At 41.3% G+C, this 24,993-nt stretch overlaps 1 protein-coding gene across 3 annotated transcripts in view; it reads right to left on the bottom strand.

Annotated features, from left to right (window-relative positions):
- The window catches only part of grik2 (glutamate receptor, ionotropic, kainate 2), a 328,033-nt gene that overhangs the window by 24,854 nt on the left and 278,186 nt on the right, over positions 1-24,993 (bottom strand). For 2 of the 3 annotated variants that reach the window (XM_004569101.5, XM_076889664.1), the window contains 3 exons: positions 19,214-19,439; positions 6,911-7,161; positions 6,613-6,640 (listed from right to left, as the gene is read on the bottom strand). In XM_004569101.5, coding sequence (XP_004569158.1) covers positions 6,613-6,640; positions 6,911-7,161; positions 19,214-19,439 — 505 coding nt within the window. The remainder of the gene's footprint in view (positions 1-6,612; positions 6,641-6,910; positions 7,162-19,213; positions 19,440-24,993) is intronic. The other variant, XM_004569102.4, reaches the window with a different exon arrangement.

The raw sequence follows: 24,993 nt of genomic DNA, 5'->3' as shown, positions 1-24,993 counted from the left end.
GCCTGTAATTTTAGAAAGATTTTTACCTGTGTCTTTACCTGAGCTGGTCAAGTTGGTTAATTCAATGAAAGCATCCTCCTGCTCTCTTGATATTTTACCTGGATCTTTGTTTAAAAATGTCTTTCAGTCTATTGGTCCCTGTGTGCTCACAATTATTAATACCTCACTGGTTTCTGGTCAGGTCCCTGTTTATTGTAAGAATGCTGTTATTCACCCACTGTTAAAAAAAACCTAAGCTTGATGCTTCTCTTCTCAGTAGCTACAGACCGATTTCAAAATTACCGTTCATTTCTAAGATTTTAGGAAAGGTTGTGGCTAAGCAGCTTATAGCTGTTCTAGATGAATACAGCATTCTGGATAAATTCCAATCTGGCTTTCGTAGAGCTCACTCTACTGAAACTACACTTCTTAGAGTCTCCAACGACATTTTAATGAGATGTGATGCAGGAGAATGCTCCGTTCTGTTGATGTTGGACCTGACCTCCGCCTTTGATACTGTGGATCATCATATTCTGCTAGATAGGCTGAGAGACTGGGTGGGTATATCAGGGGCTGCTTTGGACTGGTTTGAATCCTATTTGCATGAACGATCCTTTTCTGTGGCTACCTCTAAGTACAGTTCCTCTTCTACTTTTCTTGCCTATGGTGTGCCACAAGGTTCAGTTTTGGAGCCTTTATTGTTCTTGCTGTATTTACTTCCTCTCCAACATTTATTGAGCACTTTTAAGGACATTTCGTATCACTGCTATGCAGATGATATTCAGGTATATATCTCCTTTAAGCCCCATGATGTTTCCAAGCTACAAATTTTGCACAAGTGCATAGACTCCATTAGATGTTGGATGGCTGGAAACTTTCTTCAACTAAATGAGGAGAAGACTGAAGTTCTTGTTTGTGCTCCTAAAACTTTTGTACCTAGTGTTATGGAAAACTTGGGTCCACTTGCTACATTTGCAAAACCGTCTATCAGGAGCCTTGGTGTTAGTATTGACTCAGCTCTGACTTTGGATGCCCATGTAAAATCTTTGGTTCGCTCCTGTTTTTATCATTTGAGAAACATTGCTAAGCTGAGTCCCATTGTATCGCGCTCCGAATTAGAAATTGTCATTCATGCATTTGTTTCATCTCGTCTGGACTACTGTAATTCTTTGTTTACTTGTTTATGTAAAGCCTCTTTGGATCGTCTGCAAGTTGTTCAGAATGCTGCTGCAAAGCTTCTGACCAAGTCCTCCAAGTTTTCCCATGTCACACCCCTGCTGATTCAGCTGCACTGGCTCCCCGTTAAATTCAGGATCCAGTTTAAGGTTTTGACCTTGACTTTCAGGGCCCTGCATGGACAAGCACCAACATATATAAGTGAACTTTTGCATCCATACATTCCCAGCAGGTCCCTGAGGTCATGTGACCAGGGCTTGCTTGCTGTCCAGCACACGAGGCTGAAAACAAAAGGCGACAAAGCTTTTGGAACTGTGGCCCCCAGATTGTGGAACTCTCTCCCTTTGAGCCTGAGATCTGTGGACTCAGTGGTCACTTTTAAAAAACAGCTAAAAACCCATCTTTTTAAACTTGCTTTTAGTTGATTTTTATTTTTAGGTTTTAGCTTCTGTGAAGCACTTTGTGATTTTTATCTTGAAAGGCGCTATATAAATAAAGTTTTACTTACTTACTTACATGAGAGCAAAGGATACCAGTTGAGTTTAAATGAGCCATCACCGACAGCAGAGTGCTCTACTCTGTCCTCACCAATATGCCCATCACCAAGAACAAAGGATTTACAAAAGATTGGCTGAGATGGGACTCTGACTCAGTCTCAGGCAGGATTTGAGTGAAGCATCACACCTGCATGTCAGGGCAGCACTCTTTGTGCAGTGATAGAGCATACAGCTCCCCCGCTCATTTAGCTGACACTATAGCGAACAAGAATGCTGTAGGCCATTTTAGCTCCACTGTTTCAAGGAGTTTGAATGGCTCATGCTGGAATCTCATGGAGGGAGAGCCAGTTGCTTTTGATAGGGAGGCACCCTGCTACCTCCATGAAGAACTGAGCAATGAGGGGACAACAAGTTAATCTAGTAGTTTCTGGGGACTGACACATGCTGTCTTTTTTTGGCTGCTACCATTATTTTTGAGCTGAGGTGGACCTGCCCTCCTCCAACAGTTCATGCTAAAATTGGAAAATGGGATGGGCTGTGGAGGTCCACTTGAATCCACTTGTTTCCCATTCCAACATGAATATGTTTATAAATGAATATGTTGCTTTGGTAGATGGAGCTACTAACCAATAACTGAAGCAAGATCATGACTAGTAGATACGCTGTCTCAGGAGCCAGGCCCACAGCTGGAAGAGATGGAGAGGCATCCAATGGGCTCCCAAGGGTGACCTTGAAGAAACGATCAAATGGTGTTCTGCTAGTTGGGAGCCACTAAGATAATGGTCACCTCTTCCACTTGGAACCTCTGCAGGTGGGGGTGAAGGAGAATAACAGAGGGAAAGGCATAAAGGGAGGCCATTGCATCCATGCCTGATCGATTGATTATCTCTCCATATGGAGAGAAAGATGGGATGCTGAGTTATCTCCCTAGACACAAAAAGATCTGCCACAGCCATGCCAAAATATCCCTAGACCTCCACCAGCTGATCTGCTGTGAGGTTGGCAAGGCGTTGCGCAGTGCATTGCCTTCAGGGACCAGAACTGTGGGTACAACCACTCCTGTGCATTCTGAGCCAGCTTGCTGAGGACCTGATGGCCTTCTTTACCATGTGAATAAATATTGTTACTGCCAGAAACTCAACTGTTTTGGGATCCCAGGACAGCTTGGGGTCAAGATCAATGCCGAGACAGACTCATAATCAAGGTTGGGCAGTGTTGACTCAAGGTTTCAGGGTCAATTTGAAGCCCACCTGGTGAGGTAAATCTCAAAGGCCCTAGAAGGCCCAGAAACCCACTCCCTGTTTCTGACAACTGTCAGAAAGTGGATACGCTGGGAGATCCCCTTGCCATCTCCCAGGGTATCTGGGGTCATTAGGGTCTCCTGGGGCAGTCTCTTCTTTGGTGCTTTTCTACTTTAACTTAACTAAAGTTAAAATGTTGAGATCTGTGGAATGTGAGATATAGATTAAAATGGTTTGGTATAAGAAATCCTATGCAGCAAACAATTTTCATACATTCAGAGACAAATTTTGTCAGAGTATTTGTGAGTCTCACTAACATGCTCTACATGTACCTCCACGTAAACTGTAAATTTTATGTGCGCATTAATTAGGAATATCTTGTATGGAGACGTGGATGTAATTGTGCCTATTAAAGGCTGTAAAGCCTGAACTATGCAATATTCTGATCATTTTAAATAACAAACAAAAATTAAAAATAATATATCATTTTGGGATTTTAATTTTCTTGAGTTTTGTTTGTTAAAACCAGCAGTTTTGTGCAACGTATTGCTTAAAAAAGGGAGATTTTTCAGCAATGAGCAATAAAAGTAATTTATAACATTTGAAAATGTGTTAAGAGTCCATTTTGTGAGTAGTAGTATTAGTCTTTTCTGTTGTAGAATGAAAAGCTAAAAAACTTTGTATCTTAAAATCATGAAATGTATTTTAACTGCTGGTAATATTTGGCCCTGGCAGTTTTAGCTATACAGCAACTCCTGGTGGCTCGTATGTTAGAAAAAGAGAAAAAAAAAAAAAGCAACCAAAAAGGTATTATCTTTTTTATACTTATGTTGCTCCATTCCTGTTTTTCACCATTTCTACTGAAAAAAGGGGAAAATAAATCTGTAAAATCTGTAACATTGTAATGTTTTTTCCTGTGTATTTTATGCTTTGGTTTTATTAGTTTGTTTTTGTATAATGCATCTTTTTATTCATATGCTTTTATTTTGAAGGTTTCTCACTTTTTTGCTTGCTTAAGATTTTGCCTACTTTGTCAACTGATGGCTGCGGAGTTTTCACAAATAATTTTATACCTTTATTATACTATATACTCTTTTTTTTATTTTTAATTCCTTTTTTAAAATTTTTTTATTTTATTTTAAATAAGCAAATTTTAATTAAAATAATTTAATTTTCTTTTGCTGGCCACACGTGCTGCTCTCTACCTGGTCAGAATGAGTTTTACCCTCCCTCAGGTCAGCATACTGTGTGAGTTAGAACAAGTCATATGGGAGGAACTTTGGCAGAAGATGCACAAATAATAAAACCATTGAACAAATGATTTGATTTTTTTTGCCGAAGGGGCTAAGACTTGTGGAGGGACTCTGTGTTTACATCAACGCTGATGCTGTTGTGGCTTGCAAACACCGTTCACCTCTGCTGGAGCTTATGATCATTGAGTGCAGACCATTCTACTTACCGAAGGAATTTTCAGCCATACTGTTTGTTGCTGTCTACATCGCTCCCTGCTCTAATAACAACAACAGGAGTGAGGCACTGAATGAACTGTATCAGCATGTCAGTGAACAGCAGACAGCCCACTCAGATGCTTTTCTCGTCCTAGCGGGTGATTTCGATCATGCAGACCCAAAGACTGTGCTTCCCAAACTGCACAAACACATTAAATTTCCTACACAGGGAAACAACATTCTGGGCAATGTTTTCACCACCCAGAGAGGAGATTACAAAGCTCTCTCCCTCCCCCGCCTTGGTGAATCTGATCACATCACTGTTATGCTAATGCCAGTATACAGGCCCCTGGTCAAAGTCACCAAACCAGTTTGTAAACAGGTACGTGTGTAAGGTCCTCAGAGGGACTGCAAGACGGTTTTTCCACCACAGACTGGGAGATCTTTAAAGTGGCTGCCACACATTACAACACCACAGACCTGTAGGAATATACAGAAACTGTCATTGGCTACATCTCAGAGTGCATCGATGATGTCACAGAGACCAAGACTATTACTGTCTGGGCCAACCAGAAACCATGGCTCATATTTGAGGTCTACAGCCTCCTGAGGGTGAGACAGCTCATCCCCAGCTTTAGATGAGCCTAAGAACAGCAAAGGCAAACCTGTCCCTTGGCATCATAGAGGAAAGTACTCCAGGAGGATTTCATAGAGCTTCTGTGACAGCAGACCACAGACTACAAGCCCACATTGCAGACTGCTGTCAGTTCCACCTCTCTACCAGATGAGCTAAACAAATTCATCGCTTGCTTTGAGGCACAGAACTGTCCCGGAATTTTGAGAAGACTAAGGAGATCATCATAGACTTCAGGAGAACTCACACCCTGCACACCCCACTAACCATCAACGGTGCTGCTGTGGCGAGGGTAAGCAGCACTAAGTTCCTGAGTGTGCACATCTCAGAAGATCTCTCCTGGTCAAAAAACAGCATCTCTGACCAGTAAACCCCAACAGTGACTTCCTCTGCAAACTGAGGAGAGCAAAAGCCTTATGAGCAACTTCTACAGAGGCACTTCTTTTCCCTTCCTTCAGAACATCTATTACACCCGCCTCATCCGAAAAGCCCTCTGCATTATAGGTGACTCCACTCATCTGTCCAACAGCTTTTTCAGTTTGCTGCCGTCAGGAACGAGACTGAAGAGCCTATGGGCTAGACCCAGCAGACTGAGAGACGGTCACTCAAACACTTGGATTGTGTTGGACATTTTTGTTTTAATCTTTTTATGTTTTTGTTGTTTGAATGTAAAATTGAGGGCAGTGTGAGCACTGCAATTTCGAATTCCTGTTTATGATCTGTATGGTTTTTGACAATAAAGCAGACTTTGACGTGACTTTGGTCATCTGAAGAGGCATAATAGGATATAATGCAAAACTACAAAGTGCAACCTATTTATTGCACTTGTTGCTATGCAGCCTCAAAAAGCATCACAGTAAAACTGGCACTACGTAAGCACTGGCAGTACACTTTTGGTGGAAATTGGGGGAAAAGGTACTTGACATATTTTTCAATACAGCTGAGTTTTGTCTGGTGCTCTAGGCCTTTATAGTAGCAACGTATCTGAGGCTAGATGCTTGCTTAAAAGTTCCAGTCTTGTCTCTCAACTGATTAAAATGAGAGGAGGGAGGAGATGGCTCAGTAGGTAGAGTGTTTGCCCCATGATCGAAAGGTCAGGGGGTCAAATCCACTGAACGGATACCCTGAGGTACCCCTGAGCAAGGTATTGTCCCTACAGACTGCTCTCCGGGCACTGGTGGCTGCCCACTGCTTCACTGGGTGAATGGGTTAAATGCAGAGAGGAATTTCCCTACAGGGGATTAATAAAGTATACATTATTATTAAAAGAAGCTATTTATGAACTAAATACTACAGATATAAACAGTGAAAATGGTGACAGCACAAGTAGGATGGGATTATGCAACGTGGAAATGAAAAGCAGCACTGGGAAATGTGTGCGGGTGGGTGTGGCTGTTGATGAAGTGGGTCATGCGGCTTAGTAAACTGTAAAAACAGGTACGAGTGATTGAATGCCAGCATTCCAATTTTTTTAGTAAACTGCTCATAGTATTCCCATTTCCTGGGGGTTGTCACAACAAAACCTTTTGAAAGTTTTAGGGTATTGCAATAGAAAATATTCTGTAGTTTTTCTGGAGATCATTTGAGATGATGGTTAAAGTCTAGCTTGGATCCATGGTGACAGCAGAATTCCTCACGTTTCTTATCTCCTTGTCCCCATTGGGCCTAAGTGAATAAATGCAAAAAGACCAACCCTTATCTTACTGTATGGCATTAGGCACTGTCATCACAGTGTAAGTTTCCGCAAACTAGAAACAATCATTTTCTTACAAATGTGGGGAAGAAAGTTAGCGTACTTTGTTCCATTTATTTTAAAATTGATTGATGTGTTTGTATTTGTCTTTGTCATGAGACTACTCTTTGTGACATGTGTTTGTTGTAATAAACTATCACAATTTCAATTAAAAAACAAAAAACATCAAATGAATTTCTTACCTTTTCAAGTTGTGCGTTCTGTTTGGACTTGTAGAGGAACTCTCCCATGGCCACAAAGACAGAGAGAACAAGTCCGGCTGCCAGGATGATGAAGATCCCACCGATGTTCTGTACCCCAAGGGCACTGGCCTCCTTACTCTCCTCCTCTGGACAACCATTTCCTCTCCACCACTTCTCCTTCATCATGTGTAGCTTCCCTTCCTCTTGAAGCTGCAGAATGGCAATAGTGATCTTATCTCTGTACGGAGAACCTAAAGGACCAAAATGCACAAGGTCAGTGTAAGCAGCTGACGCAACTAACTAAATCCCATAGACCACCACTGTTACTTTCACTGACCTTTTGGCCCCTTTATGACAGAAAGCTGCTCTCTCCCTCCCTTCCTGTCCAAGGTTTTCCCAAACCTGATTGCCACAGCTGAACAGCATTCAGACTGTTTCATATATTGCTCCAGCACCAAACACTCCTTGGCATTTGGCCAGTGGGCTGAGAAGTGTTTGGCTTTCAGTGTTGTGTGTGTGTGTGTGTGTGTGTGTGTGTGTGGGGGGGGGGGGGGGGGTTGCTGATATTGGTACAAAAAGTGGCAAACTTGAGTGATCTGCCATTTTGGAATAGTGTTGCATTTGTGGAAGCTTGATCGGGGTTCTCTGCCATTTTTGTTTATGCACAATTTTCTCATGTTTTGTGGTCAGCCAGCTTAGCCAGTTTTTTTCACCTTAGAAATTAATGTTTATTTTCTAGTAAGAGTGGTGGTTATTATTGTCTTGGCCTTGCAGACCCTGATGTTTGTTTGCTTCCTTAATCCTTCTCGTTCATTTTGAACGGTGTAGTTTATAACCTGATATCATGGCTCATATCAGGTTGTCTGCACAGACTGCACAGTTGGTGTCACCTGCATGTGCAGAGAGAGAACTTGAAGGTCAAGCTGAATATGTGCTGTGCAAGTCAAGTACCTGGGCCATGTGGTGTCTTTGCAGATGGGGTGGCCATAAATATAAACCAGAACTGCCAGAGAATACCAAGGAACTGAAATTATTCCTATATGTTGCCAACTACTATGGACTATTTGTTCCTGGGTTTTCTTACATTGCCTCCATGTTCAAGTCCTTAGTTGCAAAACTGACTCATTAAGTCAAGAGGCAAAAAAGGACCCAAATCCCATTGGATTTAGGCCTGCGAGATAGCTTTTCAGATGCTCACATCACTGTGCTGACCTGTGCACATTTTAACAAAACTTGTTACAGTAACAAATCATGATGGACTGGGAGCTGTCCTGTGACAGGACAGTGGGAAGGTACGATTCAACTACTGCTGTTGCTAGTCAGTCTCTGCAAAGCAGAAAGGAGTGTGCAGAACCAAAGTTTTATTAGAACTTTTAGTCATCAAATGGGCTGTGAAAAATTTAGGGGGTACTTATTGGTCTAGAACTGCATATTAAAGTATGATGTAAATACTCTCAGTGATCTTAAAACAGTTCATTTTGAGGGCAAGCTCTGACCTGAGGTGCATGTATAAACCGCATCAGGCAAATACAGAGACTGTGTAAATGGGACTGTAGCCTTTGGTCCCACATTTGTCCTTGCTGAGGAGCTTAAGTGCACAGTGTGTCAAGTAGCACCTGCCTCTCAAGACAGTATCGCAAGCCATAACAATGTCTCCTTGGGAAGGTAAAACTAACTAATCTTGCAGACAGACTGGATGATCAAAGAATTTCACTTCTTTTGGGACAGGTGATGGCAAACAAGGACGAGAGAGAGAAAACATCCTTGTCCAAACTGATAAACAATGAGACATACTGATCAAAAGACGCTTCACTTTTGTATAGAGGTTATACAAGTGAAATCACCACAAGAGGACCTGTGTGAAATCAGCTGTTGCTGCTACAGCAACTGCTCGCTCTTCATGATAATGATCACCACCGAGGGTTGGAGCGGACCCAGACCTGATCAGAAGGAGGTGCTAGGTACAGGGTGATTTCAAGGTGCTTTACACTGTAAGGTAAAGACCCTACAACAATACAGAGGAAAAACCCCAACAATCAGATGATCGACCACATGAGCAACCATATGTCGACAGTATGAAGAAAAACCCTCTATTTTAACAGTAAGAAACCTCAGGCAGAACCAGGCCTAAGGTAGCAGTGACCGGTCCAAGGTAAAGAGAAGGAGGCAGGTCAAAAGACACACTGGGATAGAGCTAGAGTTGAATAATAACCAATGATTAAATGCAGAGTGGTGAATAAACTGTTACGGAATAAACATATATTCTTAGTGCTTATTTTCTGATTATATTGCTTTATGTAGTTTAATAATAAAGGCCTCTATAAAGCAAGGCCAGCTGTGAGAGAGAACTAGGTCAGAGGGTGATAGGTTGCCTTAGCAACAGAGGCTTAAGTTAGTGGAAGTTTAAGAAACAGGAAGTTTAGTGCAGAGCTGCAGAGGCATGTTAATAAAATACAGGAAACCAGACAGAAAAAGCGGAACTAGTAACACAGTTGTTTTTATCAAAACTATGTGTGACGTGTAAAGGACCAAAATAACACCTATATGAGACACATTTTTGGTTTCTAATGCTAGAGATTTTGCAACTGGCTTTGGGATGTGTAGATTTCTCTCTTCCGGAAGATGATTAAATAAAAAATTGTAAATATTTTGACTAACTGAGTCGTGTTCTTTTTATTCAGTAAAAGAATGAAAAAGAATCAGATTTAATAAAACACAGTGATTGAAAAAGGTGAGTAAAGAAGAAACACTCATCATGGGAAGCCCCCACCAACCTCAGCCTACTGCAGCATGAATAAGGAAGGATTTAAGGTCACCTGATCCAGCCGTAACTATACGCTTTATCCAAAAGGAATGTTTTGAGCCTAATACTAAAAGTAGAGTATCTGTCTCCCAAATCCAAACTGGGAGATGGTTCTGCAGAACAGGGGGTCTGAAAACTGAACACTCCCATTCTGCAATTAAATGCCCTACAATAGGAAGTAATCAGCAGTCTGGGAGTGAAGTGCACTATTAGGGTGATATGGTACCAGTAAGATGAAGCCTGAATATTCAAGACCTTGCATGTGAGGAGAAAGATTTTTAAATCTAATTCTGGTTTTATTAAGGAGCCATCGAATAGAAGGTATTATGGGAGAAATATTGTTGATACTTTCTGTTTATTGTTTTTCTTTTAACATTATACAGTGGGGGTAGAGGGTAACAACAAAACAGAACATTAAAAAGAAAAATAATAACATTTAAAAAAGAAAAACTAAATAAAACAGGTGAAAAAACCCCGAGTTGGGTCACCATGTTTCTACAATTTGATCATTTCTCATTATCAATGTGATCGTCTTTATCCTGTCGAATTTATGTACTCAGTCCATTTCTCCCACTTGTGATGGTATTGACCTGAGTCCTTATTTTGTAAGTCATGTCCAAGTCCATGATTTATGTTTCGTCCATAATTTTGATCCATCCTGCGATTCATCCCTAACCCTAACCCTGCAATGGTGGGTTTATCTTGTACCATTTTCTTGCGATTTCCTTTTTACAGGCTGCAAGCATAATTTTCAATATGTATCTGTCTTCTTTCATCACATTTCCCGTAATGACACCAAAGTATAATAATGTACAAGTCTTAGATACAGCATAACCCAGAATTTTACCTATAACTAAATGAACATCTTCCCAAAATTTTGTAATCTTGGAACAGAACCAGAACACATGGGAATGATTCACATTTACCTCTCCACAGCCCCTCCAACACGGTTGTGGTAATGAAGTGTGTTTGTTCCTAATTCTGGGTGTTATAAAAAATCTAATTACATTTTTCCAGCAGTGCAGTCTCCAGGCACGTGATGATGTTGTTGACTGCTGTATTTTCCAGGTTTGTGACCATTCCTCATCAGATATGTTCACTCCCAACCCTCTCTGTCACTTCAGTTTTACATATGTTGTTGTACACCCTCTTGCCTCCATTACATGCTCGTACATGCAGGTCCTGATGGCATCCCCGGGCGTGTTCTCAGAGCGTGTTCTGGGGAGCTTGCAGGAGTGCTCACAGACATATTCAATCTGTCCTTGGCCCACGCTGTGGTACCGGCCTGCTTCAAATCCACCTCCATCGCCCCGATACCCAAAAACTCCAACCCATCTAGCCTCAATGACTACCGCCCAGTAGCACTCACCCCCATCATCACTAAGTGCTTAGAGCAGCTGGTCCTAGCACACTTCAAATCCTGTCTCCCCCCCACCCTGGACCCCCACCAATTTGCATACCGCCAGAACAGGAGCACAGAGGATGCAGTCTCCATCGCACTGCACTCTGTCCTCTCACACCTGGACAACAACAACACATACGCCAGAATGCTGTTTATAGACTTCAGTTCAGCGTTCAATACAATCCTCCCCTCACAACTCAACAGGAAACTGACAGACCTGGGCATCAGTTCCCTCATCTGCAAATGGTTACTGGACTTCCTGACCAACTGCCCCCAACATGTCCGGCTGGATAACCACTGCTCATCTACCATCACAATGAGTGTACCACAAGGCTGTGTGATGAGCCCTTTCCTCTACTCCCTCTTCACCCACGACTGCAGACCTGCTGATGGTTCCAACACCATCATTAAGTTTGCAGATGACACCACGGTGATTGGCCTCATCAGTGACAACGATGAGGCCACCTACAGGGAGGAGGTGGATCGTCTGGCTGAGTGGTGCGACAGAAACAACCTGCTGCATAACACCGAGAAGACCAAGGAGCTCATCGTGGACTACAGGAGGAATGCTGACCCACATCCACCCATCCACATTAAGGGGACGGCTGTGGAGCGTGTAAACAGCTTCAAGTTCCTGGGAGTCCACATCTCCGAGGATCTCACCTGGACGACCAACTGCTCCAAGCTGGTCAAGAAGGCTCACCAGCGCCTCTTCTTCTTGAGGACTCTGAGGAAGAACCACCTGTCCTCAGACATCCTGGTGAACTTCTATCGTTGCACCATCGAGAGCATCCTGACCAACTGTATAACAGTCTGGTACGGGAACTGCTCTGCCTCGGACCGGAAGGCGTTGCAGAGGGTCGTGAAAACTGCCCAGCGCATCGCCGGAGCACCACTTCCTGCCATAAAGGACATCTACAGGAAGCAGTGTCTGAAAAGGGCTGGGAAAATCATCAAAGACCCCAGTCACCCATCACATGGACTCTTCACCCTCCTGCCCTCTGGAAGGCGCCACAGGAGCCTCCGGACTAAGACCACCAGGTACCGGAACAGCTTCTTCCCCATAGCTGTCAGACTCCTGAACTCTGCCTCCTGACATCTGACCCACACTAAACTCATGGACTGGACATACACACACCCACAATGGACAACTGTACCCTCAAACACACAATAATAACATGGACTGAACCATCACTCACAACCACCAGCACTTTATATACCTCTGTAGAAACTATCCACATATCTCACTTATCTTAACTGCACTACTGTATAGCTCTGCGTAAATAATCATTCTGTACATTCGATAATCTTTAATCCTACAACTGTTTACAACTTGCATAGTTCCCATTTCTGTATAGCTGTATATCTCAGTTTCTGTAAAGTTATTTATTTCATATTCTGTATAGTTTTTCATATTTATATCCTGTTCATAGCCTGTACATAGCTCGTACTCACTACAGCCTGTACATACTTATAGAATATTCACAACATACTTCATACCGTGTACATTATAACATACCATAATAGACCCATTTCTGTAATATACTCACATATCTATATCATTGCTAATATATATTGTAATATATCTATATCACTAAAGCACTTCTGGATGGATGCAAACTGCATTTCGTTGCCCTGTACCTGTGCATGTGCAATGACAATAAAGTTGAATTCTATTCTATTGAATTCTATTCTATTCTTTCTTTCTTTCTTTCTTTCTTATTCAGATATTTATCAGTAAGTGATTTATATGCAGTGTTGGTCAAGTTACTTGAAAAAAGTAATCAGTAATTAATTACTGATTAGTTCCCCAAAAAAATTAATCCCGTTACTTTACTGATTACTTATTTTCAAAAGTAATTAATTATTTAGTTACTTAGTTACTTTAAAAAAAACACGATTTACAACCTGAATAGGTGATAAAGCGATAGATCTTTCAGCCCAATTCTACTTTTTCTGCATAATCCATCATACAAAATGTAATCAAATGGAAAAGTCTCTTTTTAAAACTTGTTTTATTAGTTTTAATCTTTTAACTTTATGCATCAAGCAAACATTTAATTATATGCAACATTCTCTGACTTGAATAAATTAGTTTAACATTTAAACCTATTTTCTGCACATTCCAGCACATAAAATAAAATATTTTTTTGTGTTTACACTCAGTCTTTCAACTAGATGCAAGTAAAACACAGCAGAAAATAAATAAAGTCAAAGACTAGCGGTCCTGTTGCTCTATTTTCACCTGTAAAGCAGGAGTAGGGCAGGTGGAGGTTTACCCTGGTGCAGTTGTGCCGCGGTCAGTGGAAGAATCCCCGAGTTTCTCTGTGAGTTTCCCATTACGTCGTAGCTACTCGGTGCTTGTTGGAAGTTTAGGGGTTTTTTTGCTGTAAAAAGAAGTTTTCTTCCCACGCGCAACTGACACTAATGTTTTTGTCACTTTTTATGGAATCAAACTCAAAGTAAGGTCAGTACTTCCACGCTTTAAACGCTGCACGCTCATACTCTCTCTGCACTCGATATGTGATCCATTATTGATCGGCACACAGCTGTTGTCACGAACGTCGCACTCGCTTACGTCACTGTCGTGAGACATTCTCGCAAAGAAATCACGGTTTTAGTAACGCAGTAACGCAGCGTTCCTACGGGAAAGTAACGGTAATCTAATTACCGTTTTTGCAATAGTAATCCCTTACTTTACTCATTACTTGAAAAAAGTAATCGAATTACAGTAACGCATTACAAGTAACGCGTTACTGCCCATCTCTGCTTATATGTATTTATATATTATATATATTGTGCTATTTCTTACTTCTTGTATTGTCTGTCTGTGTTACTGTTTGTACTGGAGTGCTGTAACCAACATAATTTCCCCTAGGAATCAATAAAGTACCCTGGTTCTGATTTATCATCTCTTCTGCCCTTCTTCTTTTCAGATATTTCTACAACTTGATGGGAGTCTACCTGTGGTAAATCCAATTGACTGGGAATGATATGAATAGAGATATACATGTCTAAATTAGGTCCCATAGCTGATGGTGCATGTCAGAGCACAAACCAAGTCAGGAAGTTTAAGGAATTTTCTGTAGATCTCAGAGACAGCATTGTATGGAGGCACTGATCTGGAGACTGACAGTGGACTCATCTCTGTGCTTGTCCTGCTGGACCTCAGTGCAGCGTTCGATACTGTCGACCATAATATCCTATTGGAGCGATTAGAACATGCTGTAGGTATTACAGGTACTGTGCTGCAGTGGTTTGTATCATATTTATCTAATAGACTCCAGTTTGTGCATGTAAATGGAGAGTCCTCTTCACACACTGAGGTTAGTTATGGAGTTCCACAGGGTTCAGTGCTAGGACCAATTCTGTTTACATTATACATGCTTCCCTTAGGCAGCATCATTAGAAGACATAGCATACATTTACACCCAGCTCTATCTGTCCATGAAGCCAGATAACACACACCAATGAGTTAAACTGCAGGAATGTCTTAAAGACACAAAGACCTGGATGGCCGCTAACTTTCTGCTTCTTAATTCAGATCAAACTGAGGTTATTGTACTCGGCCCTGAAAAGCTTAGAAATATGGTATCTAAGCAGATTCTTACTCTGGGTGGCATTACCTTGGCCTCCAGTAACGCTGTGAGGAACCTTGGAGTCATTTTGACCAGGACATGTCCTTCAACACACATATTAAACAAATATGTAAGACTGCGTTCTTCCATTTGTGCAACATCTCTAAAGTTAGAAATATCCTGTCTCAGAGTGACGCTGAAAAACTAGTTCATGCATTTATTACTTCCAGGCTGGACGACTGTAATTCATTATTATCAGAATGTCCTAAAAACTCACTGAAAAGCCTTCAGCTGATCCAAAATGCTGCAGCAAGAGTCCTGACAGGGACTAGAAAGAGAGAGCAGATTTCTCCTGTTTTGGCTTCCTGTTAAATCCAGAATTCAAAATCCTGCTCCTCACATACAAGATCTTAAATAATCAGGCCCCATCTCATCTTAATGACCTTGTAATACCATATCACCCTATTAGAGCGCTTCGCTCTCGCTCTGCAGGCCTACTTGTTGTTCCTAGAGTATTTAAAAGTAGAATGGGAGGCAGAGCCTTCAGCTTTCAGGCCCCTCTTCTGTGGAACCAGCTTTGGATTCAGGAGACAGACACTATCTCTACTTTTAAGATTAGGCTTCAAACTTTCCTTTTTGCTAAAGCATATAGTTAGGGCTGGACCAGGTGACCCTGAATCCTCCCTTAGTTATGCTGCAATAGACATAGGCTGCCGGGGATTCCCATGATGCATTGGGTTTTTCCTTTCCAGTCACCTTTCTCGCTCACTATGTATTAACAGACCTCTCTGCATTGAATCATATCTGTTATTAACCTCTGTCTCTCTTCCACCGCATGTCTTTATCCTGTCTTCCTTCTCTCACCCCAACCGGTCGCAGCAGATGGCCCCGCCCCTCCCTGAGCCTGGTTCTGCCGGAGGTTTCTTCCTGTTAAAAGGGAGTTTTTCTTTCCCACTGTCGCCAAAGTGCTTGCTCATAAGGGGTCATATGGTTGTTCGGTTTTCTCTGTATGTATTATTGTAGGGTCTACTGTACAATATAAAGTGCCTTGAAGCGACTGTTGTCATGCTTTGGCTCTATATAAATAAAATTGAATTGAACTGAAGACTTGGAGGTTAGTCTGTCGTCTGGTTTCCAACTCCAGACCAACAGGCAAGCGCAGTGGACCAACCAAGAACTGGAATTGGTTCTTGGGTATACAGCCTGTACCAAACAATCCAACGAGAGCTCGCAACCAAGTATATTTCCTATTTTGTGGGGTGGCTGTGGCTCAGGTAGAGCAGATAAGCTACTGATTGGAAGGTTGGTGGTTCAATCCTTTGCTTCCCCAGTCTGCATGCCAAATATCCTTGGGCAAGATACCAACCCCAAATTGCCCTCTGATGCGTTCATCGGAGTGTGAATGTGTGTGAATGTTTATTAGTTGCACTTGTGTTTAGAAGTGCTTGTATGAGTAGGTGTGAATGGGTGAATGAGGCATGTTGTATAGAGCGCTTTGAGTACTGCGGGAGAGTAGAAAAGTGCTATATAAGAATCAGCCCATTATTTTATTGTGTTAGCCTTTTTGACAATGTGCACTGTGTTAAGTTCGACTTCCTGTTTCATTAGTCAGACTTAGTTCAGTTATATTCTTCCCTGTTTCTAGTCATCTTTATCCAGTGTGTTTAAGCTCTCAGTTTCTTTCCCATGTCTCTGCCAAAAGGAGGCAGGGCCTTGCGGAGCAGTACCCAGTGGTGAGTGAGTTTGACTTTTTCCCTCCAAATCACCACAAGTCGAAACCTACTGTTCAGCAAACCACAAGTCCAGCAAAATCTAAGACTGTTTATTATTTGCACTGGGCTGTCAGAAGACTGGTTATTACCAACTTCCATCCATACGAACTGTTCCAGCATCTGAGACTCTCTCCCCGGAATTTGACTTTGAACCTGACCATTTCTCTCCTCCTGTCATTATCTCAAACCTGTGTCTCAGCCTGTTCCTACTCGAAGGACGGCTAGGACCCTGACTTCCCCTGCACCCTTCCAGTTTCCCCGGTGAGGGTGGATAGGGCCCAGCTGGTCCCTGTCCCTGCCGTGGTTCCTTGAGCGGCTAGGGCTTTGCCTGCACCCAGGGCGAGGGCAGCTGAGACCCAGTCCACTCCTGCTCCATATCTGTTCCTTGGGTGGGGATGACTGGTATCCAGCTTGCTCCTGCACCTGTCCCTGTGCCTAGCGTGATGGTGGCCAGGACCTAACCCGTCCCTGCACCCATATCTGCTCCTCAGGTGGGGACGGCAAGGGTTTAGCGAGTTTCTTCACCTATACCATTTCCTAAGGACAGACGGCCCAGCCATCAACATGAGCTCTAGCTGCACCATTCAGACCTTGCTGCTAGCCCTGCTTTGCCTCAACCAGAGGTTTCCCGCACGGGCTGGCCTTGCTCTATCTGCAAAGCTGCGTCACCGGTGACCTCCCAAGCCGCCATTCGCTGTCGCATCACCCTGCCGGTCCACAGTGAAGTGCCGCTGCCTTAGCTTGAAAGTGCTTCATCCTCAGAGCCTGCAGCTCAGTTTGTGTCAACCAACAGTGACCCACTTCCACAGACATCATCACTCAAGGGTGAGCGAAAAGCATTTTTTCCTCTATACCCACCCCGAGTTTAAGTTTACGTGCAGTTTTCTCCGGCTTTGAGGATCTAAGGGCTGTTCTGAGTACTGCCGAACTATCTGAAGCTAAAACTTTTTTTAAACCTGCATTTGAGTGTTTTGATTTGGAGTAAGGAGGTAAGGAAGTAAAATGAATTTATATGGCACTTTTAAAGACAGGAATCTGTTACAAAGTGCTTTACAGGGAACATAAAAACAAAAGCCAGTTATCCATTCCTGAGGTGGCCCATGGTACAAATGTATCCCTTGCTTCTGAGCCAGTTAATAACAATGACGTATAACACTGACAGTACAATCGCCTCTCTGTGAAAGCTATAGCTTGATTTTATAATTTATGTGAGGTTACTGTTGCAAGATCCCTGCCATCTGTAACTGTAAAAGAACCTAGCAAGAAGTTTTCGTCTTACTGTATTTGTAGCAAATTGTGAAAATCTGCTGCTTAATCTAATAAAGTGTTTAACAATGAACCCTATGTTTTCACCTCTCTATTTGTGTTGCACTGTTCTTCTGCATGCTGAAGATAGCAGGGACAATCCTGGGGCTAAGTATTACTCCATAAGGATTACCCTCTGGCATGTGTTGCAATGTAAACTGTCAAGGTACGGTTAAGTTTGGTTTTAATGTGCAACAACAAAGCAAAGTATACCACACCTCGATATATTCATCATCTTGATTTATGAAACATCAAAGCAGAATCATCTCTTTGATCCTTCCTACTACTACATTACCAGTAGAAGTAGGCTATATTACCAGTAAATCACTAATTATGTGGTAAAGGAATGACATAAAATATGTTTAAAAGCCACTGTGAAGTCAACAAAATAACAAAAAAATAATAATCAGGATTCTGTTCAACATCAGACGATGACACCTATTATGAACTAAACATCAAATCCATCTAATTAAAGGGCTTACAATAATTAGGCTCTGACCTCTATCCTTCAAGTGCAGTGTCAAAGTGGAAAATCTGTATTTGCTTCCATTACAGAGCCATCAATAAAGCTTTCACAATAACTGCTTTTTTAACCTCCATAGTGTACAGCCACTTAATATACTGAGGTGCTGTTCTGCAACAAAAACATGTTCTTTGCAATTACACTTGAGTCAAAAGAGATACCTATGTTAAAGGACCTGACCTTTTATGTTAATAACCCACTTAAGGCATAAAATTTGGCATAATGGAGGACATTTCTGGACTGAAATCCATATTTCTTTGTCTGACCTTATTGATTTTTTTAAAGAGAGTGTGTAAAATCTCACCACTAGAGGTCAGTAGATTGCAGACTGGAGTCAACTGAATTCTGATTTCTATGGGGGGTGCTGTAGGACAAACAACTCTGGCTGCTGTTCCTCTCTGATGTAAGCTGTCAGTCTGCTGTTTACCTCAGCTATCAATGTGTTCATGTTTATTTACTCTCAATGAGGCTTTGAAAAAAGTATATTATCGAAGGTCACTTCTATCCGTTGACAGTGATACCGAGGTGAGCTTTAAGCATATCCTGATGGGGTTTTTTCGGTGCGTTAGCTGCTGTTAAATAAGAAAAAGAACAAAAAAATATATATATACTAATTTGCTAGCTAGTAACTGCATCTGCAGATTTTTCCCCTAATTGGAGACATCATAGTGGCTATGTTAGTCTTACATTTCATGCTGGCTCAAAGTTCTGACGTTGCCAATGAAGAGCAGAAAGGAAACACATTTCAAAGAAACAGCAACTCAAAAGGCAACTAAAACTTGATTTCAGATTTCCTAATGCATTGCAAAATAGATCGCTCTAAGTAGTTTGTAGAGTCTAGAAAAAAATACTGTATATGCGACAACCTTAAGAGCATTTGTTTCTAAGCAAAACACATCATTATAACACGTGTCACATACCCATTGGGGTCCCGACCCCATAGGCTTTTGAGTCAATGAGGCCTCCAATCTGTGTGAGGTTGCAGTTGCGCTGCGTGACAAATTCGATGGTGGTGGATTCCATGAGGAATGCGTAGTCCGAGGTGAGCACACGGTGAATGCCTTCCTCGACATTCTTCACCATCACAGAGTGCCGCCGACTGCTCATAAACTCCCACATTTTGTCATATGTTGAGATCTTGGTTTTCTGAGGAGACATAGAAGTGTAATGTGAGAAAATAATATTTAACTACTTAAACACAAAGCAATTTATAATTTAGCTAAATGTATTCATTGTAAAAGCCATGTACTGTATGTTTTGATCATCCTAAAGTTGTAACGTTAAATTTAGAGATTCATAAAGAGTTAATGTGTGTGTGTGTGTGTGTGAGTGACATTCATACAATCACACTTTTAAATACTGCCAATGCATGCAATCATCTACTTTCCAAATTTCATTAGGTTTAGCAGAATTTGTTTGGAGCTATAGCAGTACGTCATGCTTTTTGCCTGCCTCCGTCAATATCGCTTACGAGTGGAATATAAGTTGAAGCAGACAAGCATGCTAAACAGCAGTGTGAACAGTCTGAATTTGTATGACCATAATGTTCTTCTTTGATGCCCATAAAGCTGATAACACTTACAGGCATAAGCAGCAGCAGGGTACTCTCAGTAGCAGAGCACAGTGCCCAACTTAGTACACCTGTAATCACCATGAAAAGTCCAAGACCACATTACTGTCTGGGGAGGCAGATTTGAAGCCATTTTTGAAGCTATTTGAAAAGTAATTAAGTCACATCTTCAAGGTCCTGCCCGCCATTATTGTGTGTAATGACTTTTTGTGGCTGGTCGATATTTTAGATCAACTGGGTGATTTGTGGAGTGCCTATCAGAATCTTTTGGAGTCACTCTTGACAAATCAGGCAATTGAGCATGCAAGCTTCAGACTGCTGATAAGGCGAGAGCAGTGGCTGTGAATACACAGAGAGTCAGATAACCACCTATACTGTAAGTCAGGCAGACAGCCAAGGTATTTTTCCAAGAGCCTACGCACAGGAATTCAGAGCTGATTTCATTCAAACCATGCGCGAAGGGGTGGGAAGCACAACTAGTGCATACAATGAATAGCTGCCAAACCAAAATAGTTCAAAAGAATCCATCCAATATGTTACATCCTCATAGTTTAGAAATACTGAATCAAAATCTTATGAAATTCAAAATTACAAGTACAAGCTACCGAAATACTTTGTGCTGGCTGATCCTCTTAAGTCATCACCAGTTTAATAAAGTTTTCATCCACCTGCTTCTGCCATGATGGGAAGGCTAATGCTGTCCTCTTCTTTTATTTCTGCTAAACCCTCAGTGAAACTGATGACACTGAAGGGGCCTTATATTTGTAAATGCTTTAAAATATCCTGGTTCATCCAAATCGTTGCTGTTGAGTTAGTTAGAATTTAGAATGAGTTTTGTATGTTCTTAAATAAAGTCTTAAATTGACAGATTTTCAAAGGTTTATATATACTCATCATGGGTATAATGTCATGGTAATTCTGAGCTTTTAATGATTTCTTTAAACTGTTAAACTGTTCTGTCTGTTCTGGTTCTGTTTCTGTGTTTTGTCTTCTGTCTCTGTACTAAGCTCGTGTGTCTTATTCCTGGTGTCAATGTTAGTTATTTCCTGTTTTGTTTTGTGTGTGTCCTGTGTTTAGTTTTACTTTCTCTTGTCTCGTTAGCCAGTCTGTTCAGCTGTGTTCCCAGGCGTTTCCCATCTCCCTAATCACCTGGTGTGTATATACTGGCTTGTTTTTGTATTTTGTTGTTTCAAGGTACAGAAAGGAAATGACTAGTGTGCAAAAAGTCCTTGACCAGTCCCCTAACATAACAACTGTCAGCCATGCTGGTCACTATAGATGCATGATTAAAGAAGAATCCTCTACTTCTCCAAAGACTTCTCGTTTGTAAAATATGTTAACAGAACCGAGGGAGGAAGACGGTAGACAAGCTCCTTCATGTCACTGCTGTGGTAAATGAGTTCCTTCATAAAGCTGCTGCAGGATATCTGCTCCTCTTTGCAGCCATGGCCAGTGGGTTGAAGCTTCCTCTGCTTCCGCTTTCCAGGTTTTCTTGATCACCTCTTCTCAGTGGTCTTCAGGCCAGTGCTGTCCACACCACCCAAACCAGTGGGGTCCGAGCCATCTGAGCCAGTTGGTCCTGTTTGGCCTGAGGCCGAGGGTCCCTTGTAAGCTGAACCCAAGCCATAGGGTCTCTATCTTCTCTTCCAATTCGTTGACCACTGGCTTTGCTTTCTGAGGAGTCTCCGTCAATACCAGCCTCCAATTAATCATCTTTGCAGCAAGATAAGCCACATCTCTTCAGTTGCCCATTCCCAGGGTTCCTTCATTTTATTCATTCTTCATTCCCCTGGCCGATTCCCTGAATTTATTTTTCCTCCTGAATTGCTTCATCTCAGTTTTTGGACTCCTGGCAGACTTCCTGAATGGTTTTGCCTGCACTGGCCTCTGCCTCTAGACCTCAATACTGTACATGACTGGGCCAACCTCCTCTCTGACTGTCCTTTGGCCGGGCCAGCCACTGGTCTGTTTTCTGTTTTGTTTGGACTCTTTTTGTTTTTGTTTCTGTTTCTTCTGCATACCAAGTATGCTCGAGCAAGACACGGAATCTCAAGTTGCTCTCCGATGCATCCAGAGTATCAATGCGTGTGAATTAGAAATAGAAAGCACTTAAGCATGGAAATTTGAAAGGCTTCTATAAATGGGTGAATGATGCATGTTGTGCTTTGAGTCAGGAAAATCAAGTAGAGCAGAACAGCTGTATATAAAAAAAAAAGGTAAACTAGGCCATTTTTTTTAATTAGCTCCAGGGGTTAGAAGATGAAGATTATGTAGACATACCAAGGTGAAGTCAGAAGGTTCTCTGTGATAAATGTTGCCTTCGACACTATTTTTGATGTCTCCTGTCAAGACACGTCATGTTGAGAATGGTGTGGTCTACTCCTTTAAAAGCAGCAGTACATCTCAGTCAAAGGTCCTCAAGGTAATTAAGTCTTCAAAGTTCAAATTTGGTACTGTGGGCAGTTTCATGCCCAGAATGCTATGACCATCTATAAAGGACTTTAGTTGTAAAAGGAATTATGATTTTCCCTAAAATTGTGGAGATGAATAGACGTTTTAAAATAGATCTAAATACAGAGTGAACTAAAGCATTAAACGTTTTTTAATTTAATCAGTGAGAGTACCAAAGCTTGTTGATTCAATTCAGTTTTATTTATACAGCGCCAAATCACCACAACAATCACCTCAAGGTAAACCCTACAATAATACAAAAAACCCACAAAACCCCAATAATCATTTGACCCCCTGTGAGCCAGTGTTTTGGTAACAGTGGGAAGGAAAAACTCCCTTTCCACAGCATAAATGGAACAGCCTGCAAAGAGCTGGCTGCCAGTCGGTGGTAGACTGCTGCCTACTGGGAGTCTGCACTTTTTCTTTTTGGCTTGCCTCATGGAGACATGCTTGCATAAACCAATGGATTATAACAATGGATAACATCAAACCCATATTTTAGCACCTGCTGTTGGACTGCAAGGTAAGTAAAACCTTTTTTATTCCTTAATTTATGTTTAGGACTATTTCTCTTGTAGTTATTAACTTAGGCTATCACCTTACAACACTAACAGAGCAGTTAACAGTAGTTTAGTAGCTAACAATACTTAGAGTTGTCATAAAAACTAAGTTTTTACTTTTATAAAAACTAAGGTTTTATAAAAATAAGGTTGTCATAAAATAAGCTGGCCATTATTATCGTAAATATGTATAGAGAACTAGATGAGGTAAGTTCTACTTTAAATAAGACATTAAATATATTTTATATATGTGTATATACAGTACTGTGCAAAAGTTTTAGGCAGGTGAGAAAAATGCTGTAAACAAAAAAAATGCTTTCAAAAATATGACTGTTAATCATTTATTTTTAATCAATCAACAAAATGCAGTGAATGAACAAAAGAGAAATCTAAATCAAATTAATGTTTGGTGTGACCTCCCTTTGGCTTCAAAAAAGCATCAATTCTTCCAGGTACACAGTCAGCCAAGACTACATAACTAGGCACTGCCTGGATTGATTACAAGAAGGCGTATGACTCGATGCCCCACACCTGGATCCTGGAATGCCTAGACCTATACAATACCAACAGAACCCTGAGAGCCTTCATCAGGAACTCAATGGGGATGTGGTGGACAACATGCTAGGCCAACTTCAAGCCCATAGCACAAGTCACCATCAATTGCGGGATCTACCAAGCAGATGCTCTGTCCCCACTGCTGTTCTGCATAGGCCTGAACCCCCTCAGTGAGATCATTAACAAGACTGGCTACTAATGTTCCCTCTAATTTTTCACGTGTCTGAGCGACACACAAACTCCCTGAGCGTCCCCTTTGACCACCATGAGCGACATCAGACGTGTGCGCTGTGGTCACGCCGGCATCTCATCCATCCAAGTTACATGATTTATTAAAATAATCGAATTACAGCCTTTACATTTATGTTAGACTACTTTTAATTAACTGCTTTAGTCCACTTACAATAAAAATTAATAAATAAATCTTGTTCATGAGCTGTGTAGCATGTTAACACTATTGGAAGTAAAAATAACTTGAACTCCAATTTCGAAAAACAAAACTTACTTTTTTTTATTATTTTTTATAAAGCTCTGACTTGTATTATGAGTCTGTGGTCTGGGAGAGAGTCTGTAACTCTCTGTCTGCAAACTACAATATTTAATGACCAATGTTGGGCAATTAATTATATAGTTACTTCTTCAAAAAAGTAACTGACTTTGGCAAACAACAAAGTTTTTTGCAGCTATTTTTTTAAACGCAGCCAAGGCGTTTTTTTAAATAAACATTTCAAACTATTTACAGAACAATCAGCTGTTCTGCATCAAATCTGATGCCACACAAATTATTTGTGCCACTCCAAAAAATAATTTGTGTCCACTATGAGATGAAGGAGAACAACAGCCTGATACCTGCAGGCCTGACAGCAGCAGATGTATCACTGCTGTAACACCTGTAACACTCAGCAGTCGCCTCATTGTTCTGACACACACAACAAAACTACTGACTCAATTAACTACTGATTTTATCTACTGTTCTGATTTTATCTGTTTTGATTTATATACTGTTTTGTTTGTTTGTTTGTTTGTTTGTTTGTTTGTTTGTTTGTTAATTAGTTTGTTTGTTTGCTTGCTTGTTTTAATCAATTTTAAATCATGCTTTTTATTTGTTTTTGTTTCTAATGTCTCTGTAAAGCACTTTGAATCACCTTGTTGTTGAATTGTGCTATACAAATAAACTTGCCTTGCCTTACACTACACACTGCCTACACAAGATTTGCGCTGAACGTCTCAAATCTCTCACATCTCAAAACACCGCGGTCACTCCTAAAACTTCCCCCCGTTTCTTAACAACAAGATGCCACTTTGCCAAATCATTTTTTGATTGGTCGACACGGTACTTTTTTGGACCAATAGGAAAGGTGGGGGGGGGGGGGGGGGGGGGGGGGGTTGTTTTTGCTCACAGGCTTTCGAGCCTTTTTTCTTATAAAACGGCGTTTTACCGTTTCTTCCCGCAGTAAATATAAACAACGGCAGTATTCAGGAAGAAAACCAAACATTGCAGATATTTTTATCATAACTCTGGTTTTACGTGGCCGATCAACACAATTTAAAAACTGGTATAAAG

This window comes from Maylandia zebra, linkage group LG11, assembly GCF_041146795.1.
Source record: "Maylandia zebra isolate NMK-2024a linkage group LG11, Mzebra_GT3a, whole genome shotgun sequence".
NCBI classification, from domain to species: domain Eukaryota; kingdom Metazoa; phylum Chordata; class Actinopteri; order Cichliformes; family Cichlidae; genus Maylandia; species Maylandia zebra.
Note: the sequence above shows the minus strand (reverse complement) of the source record. Positions and strands in the feature narration are given on the sequence as shown.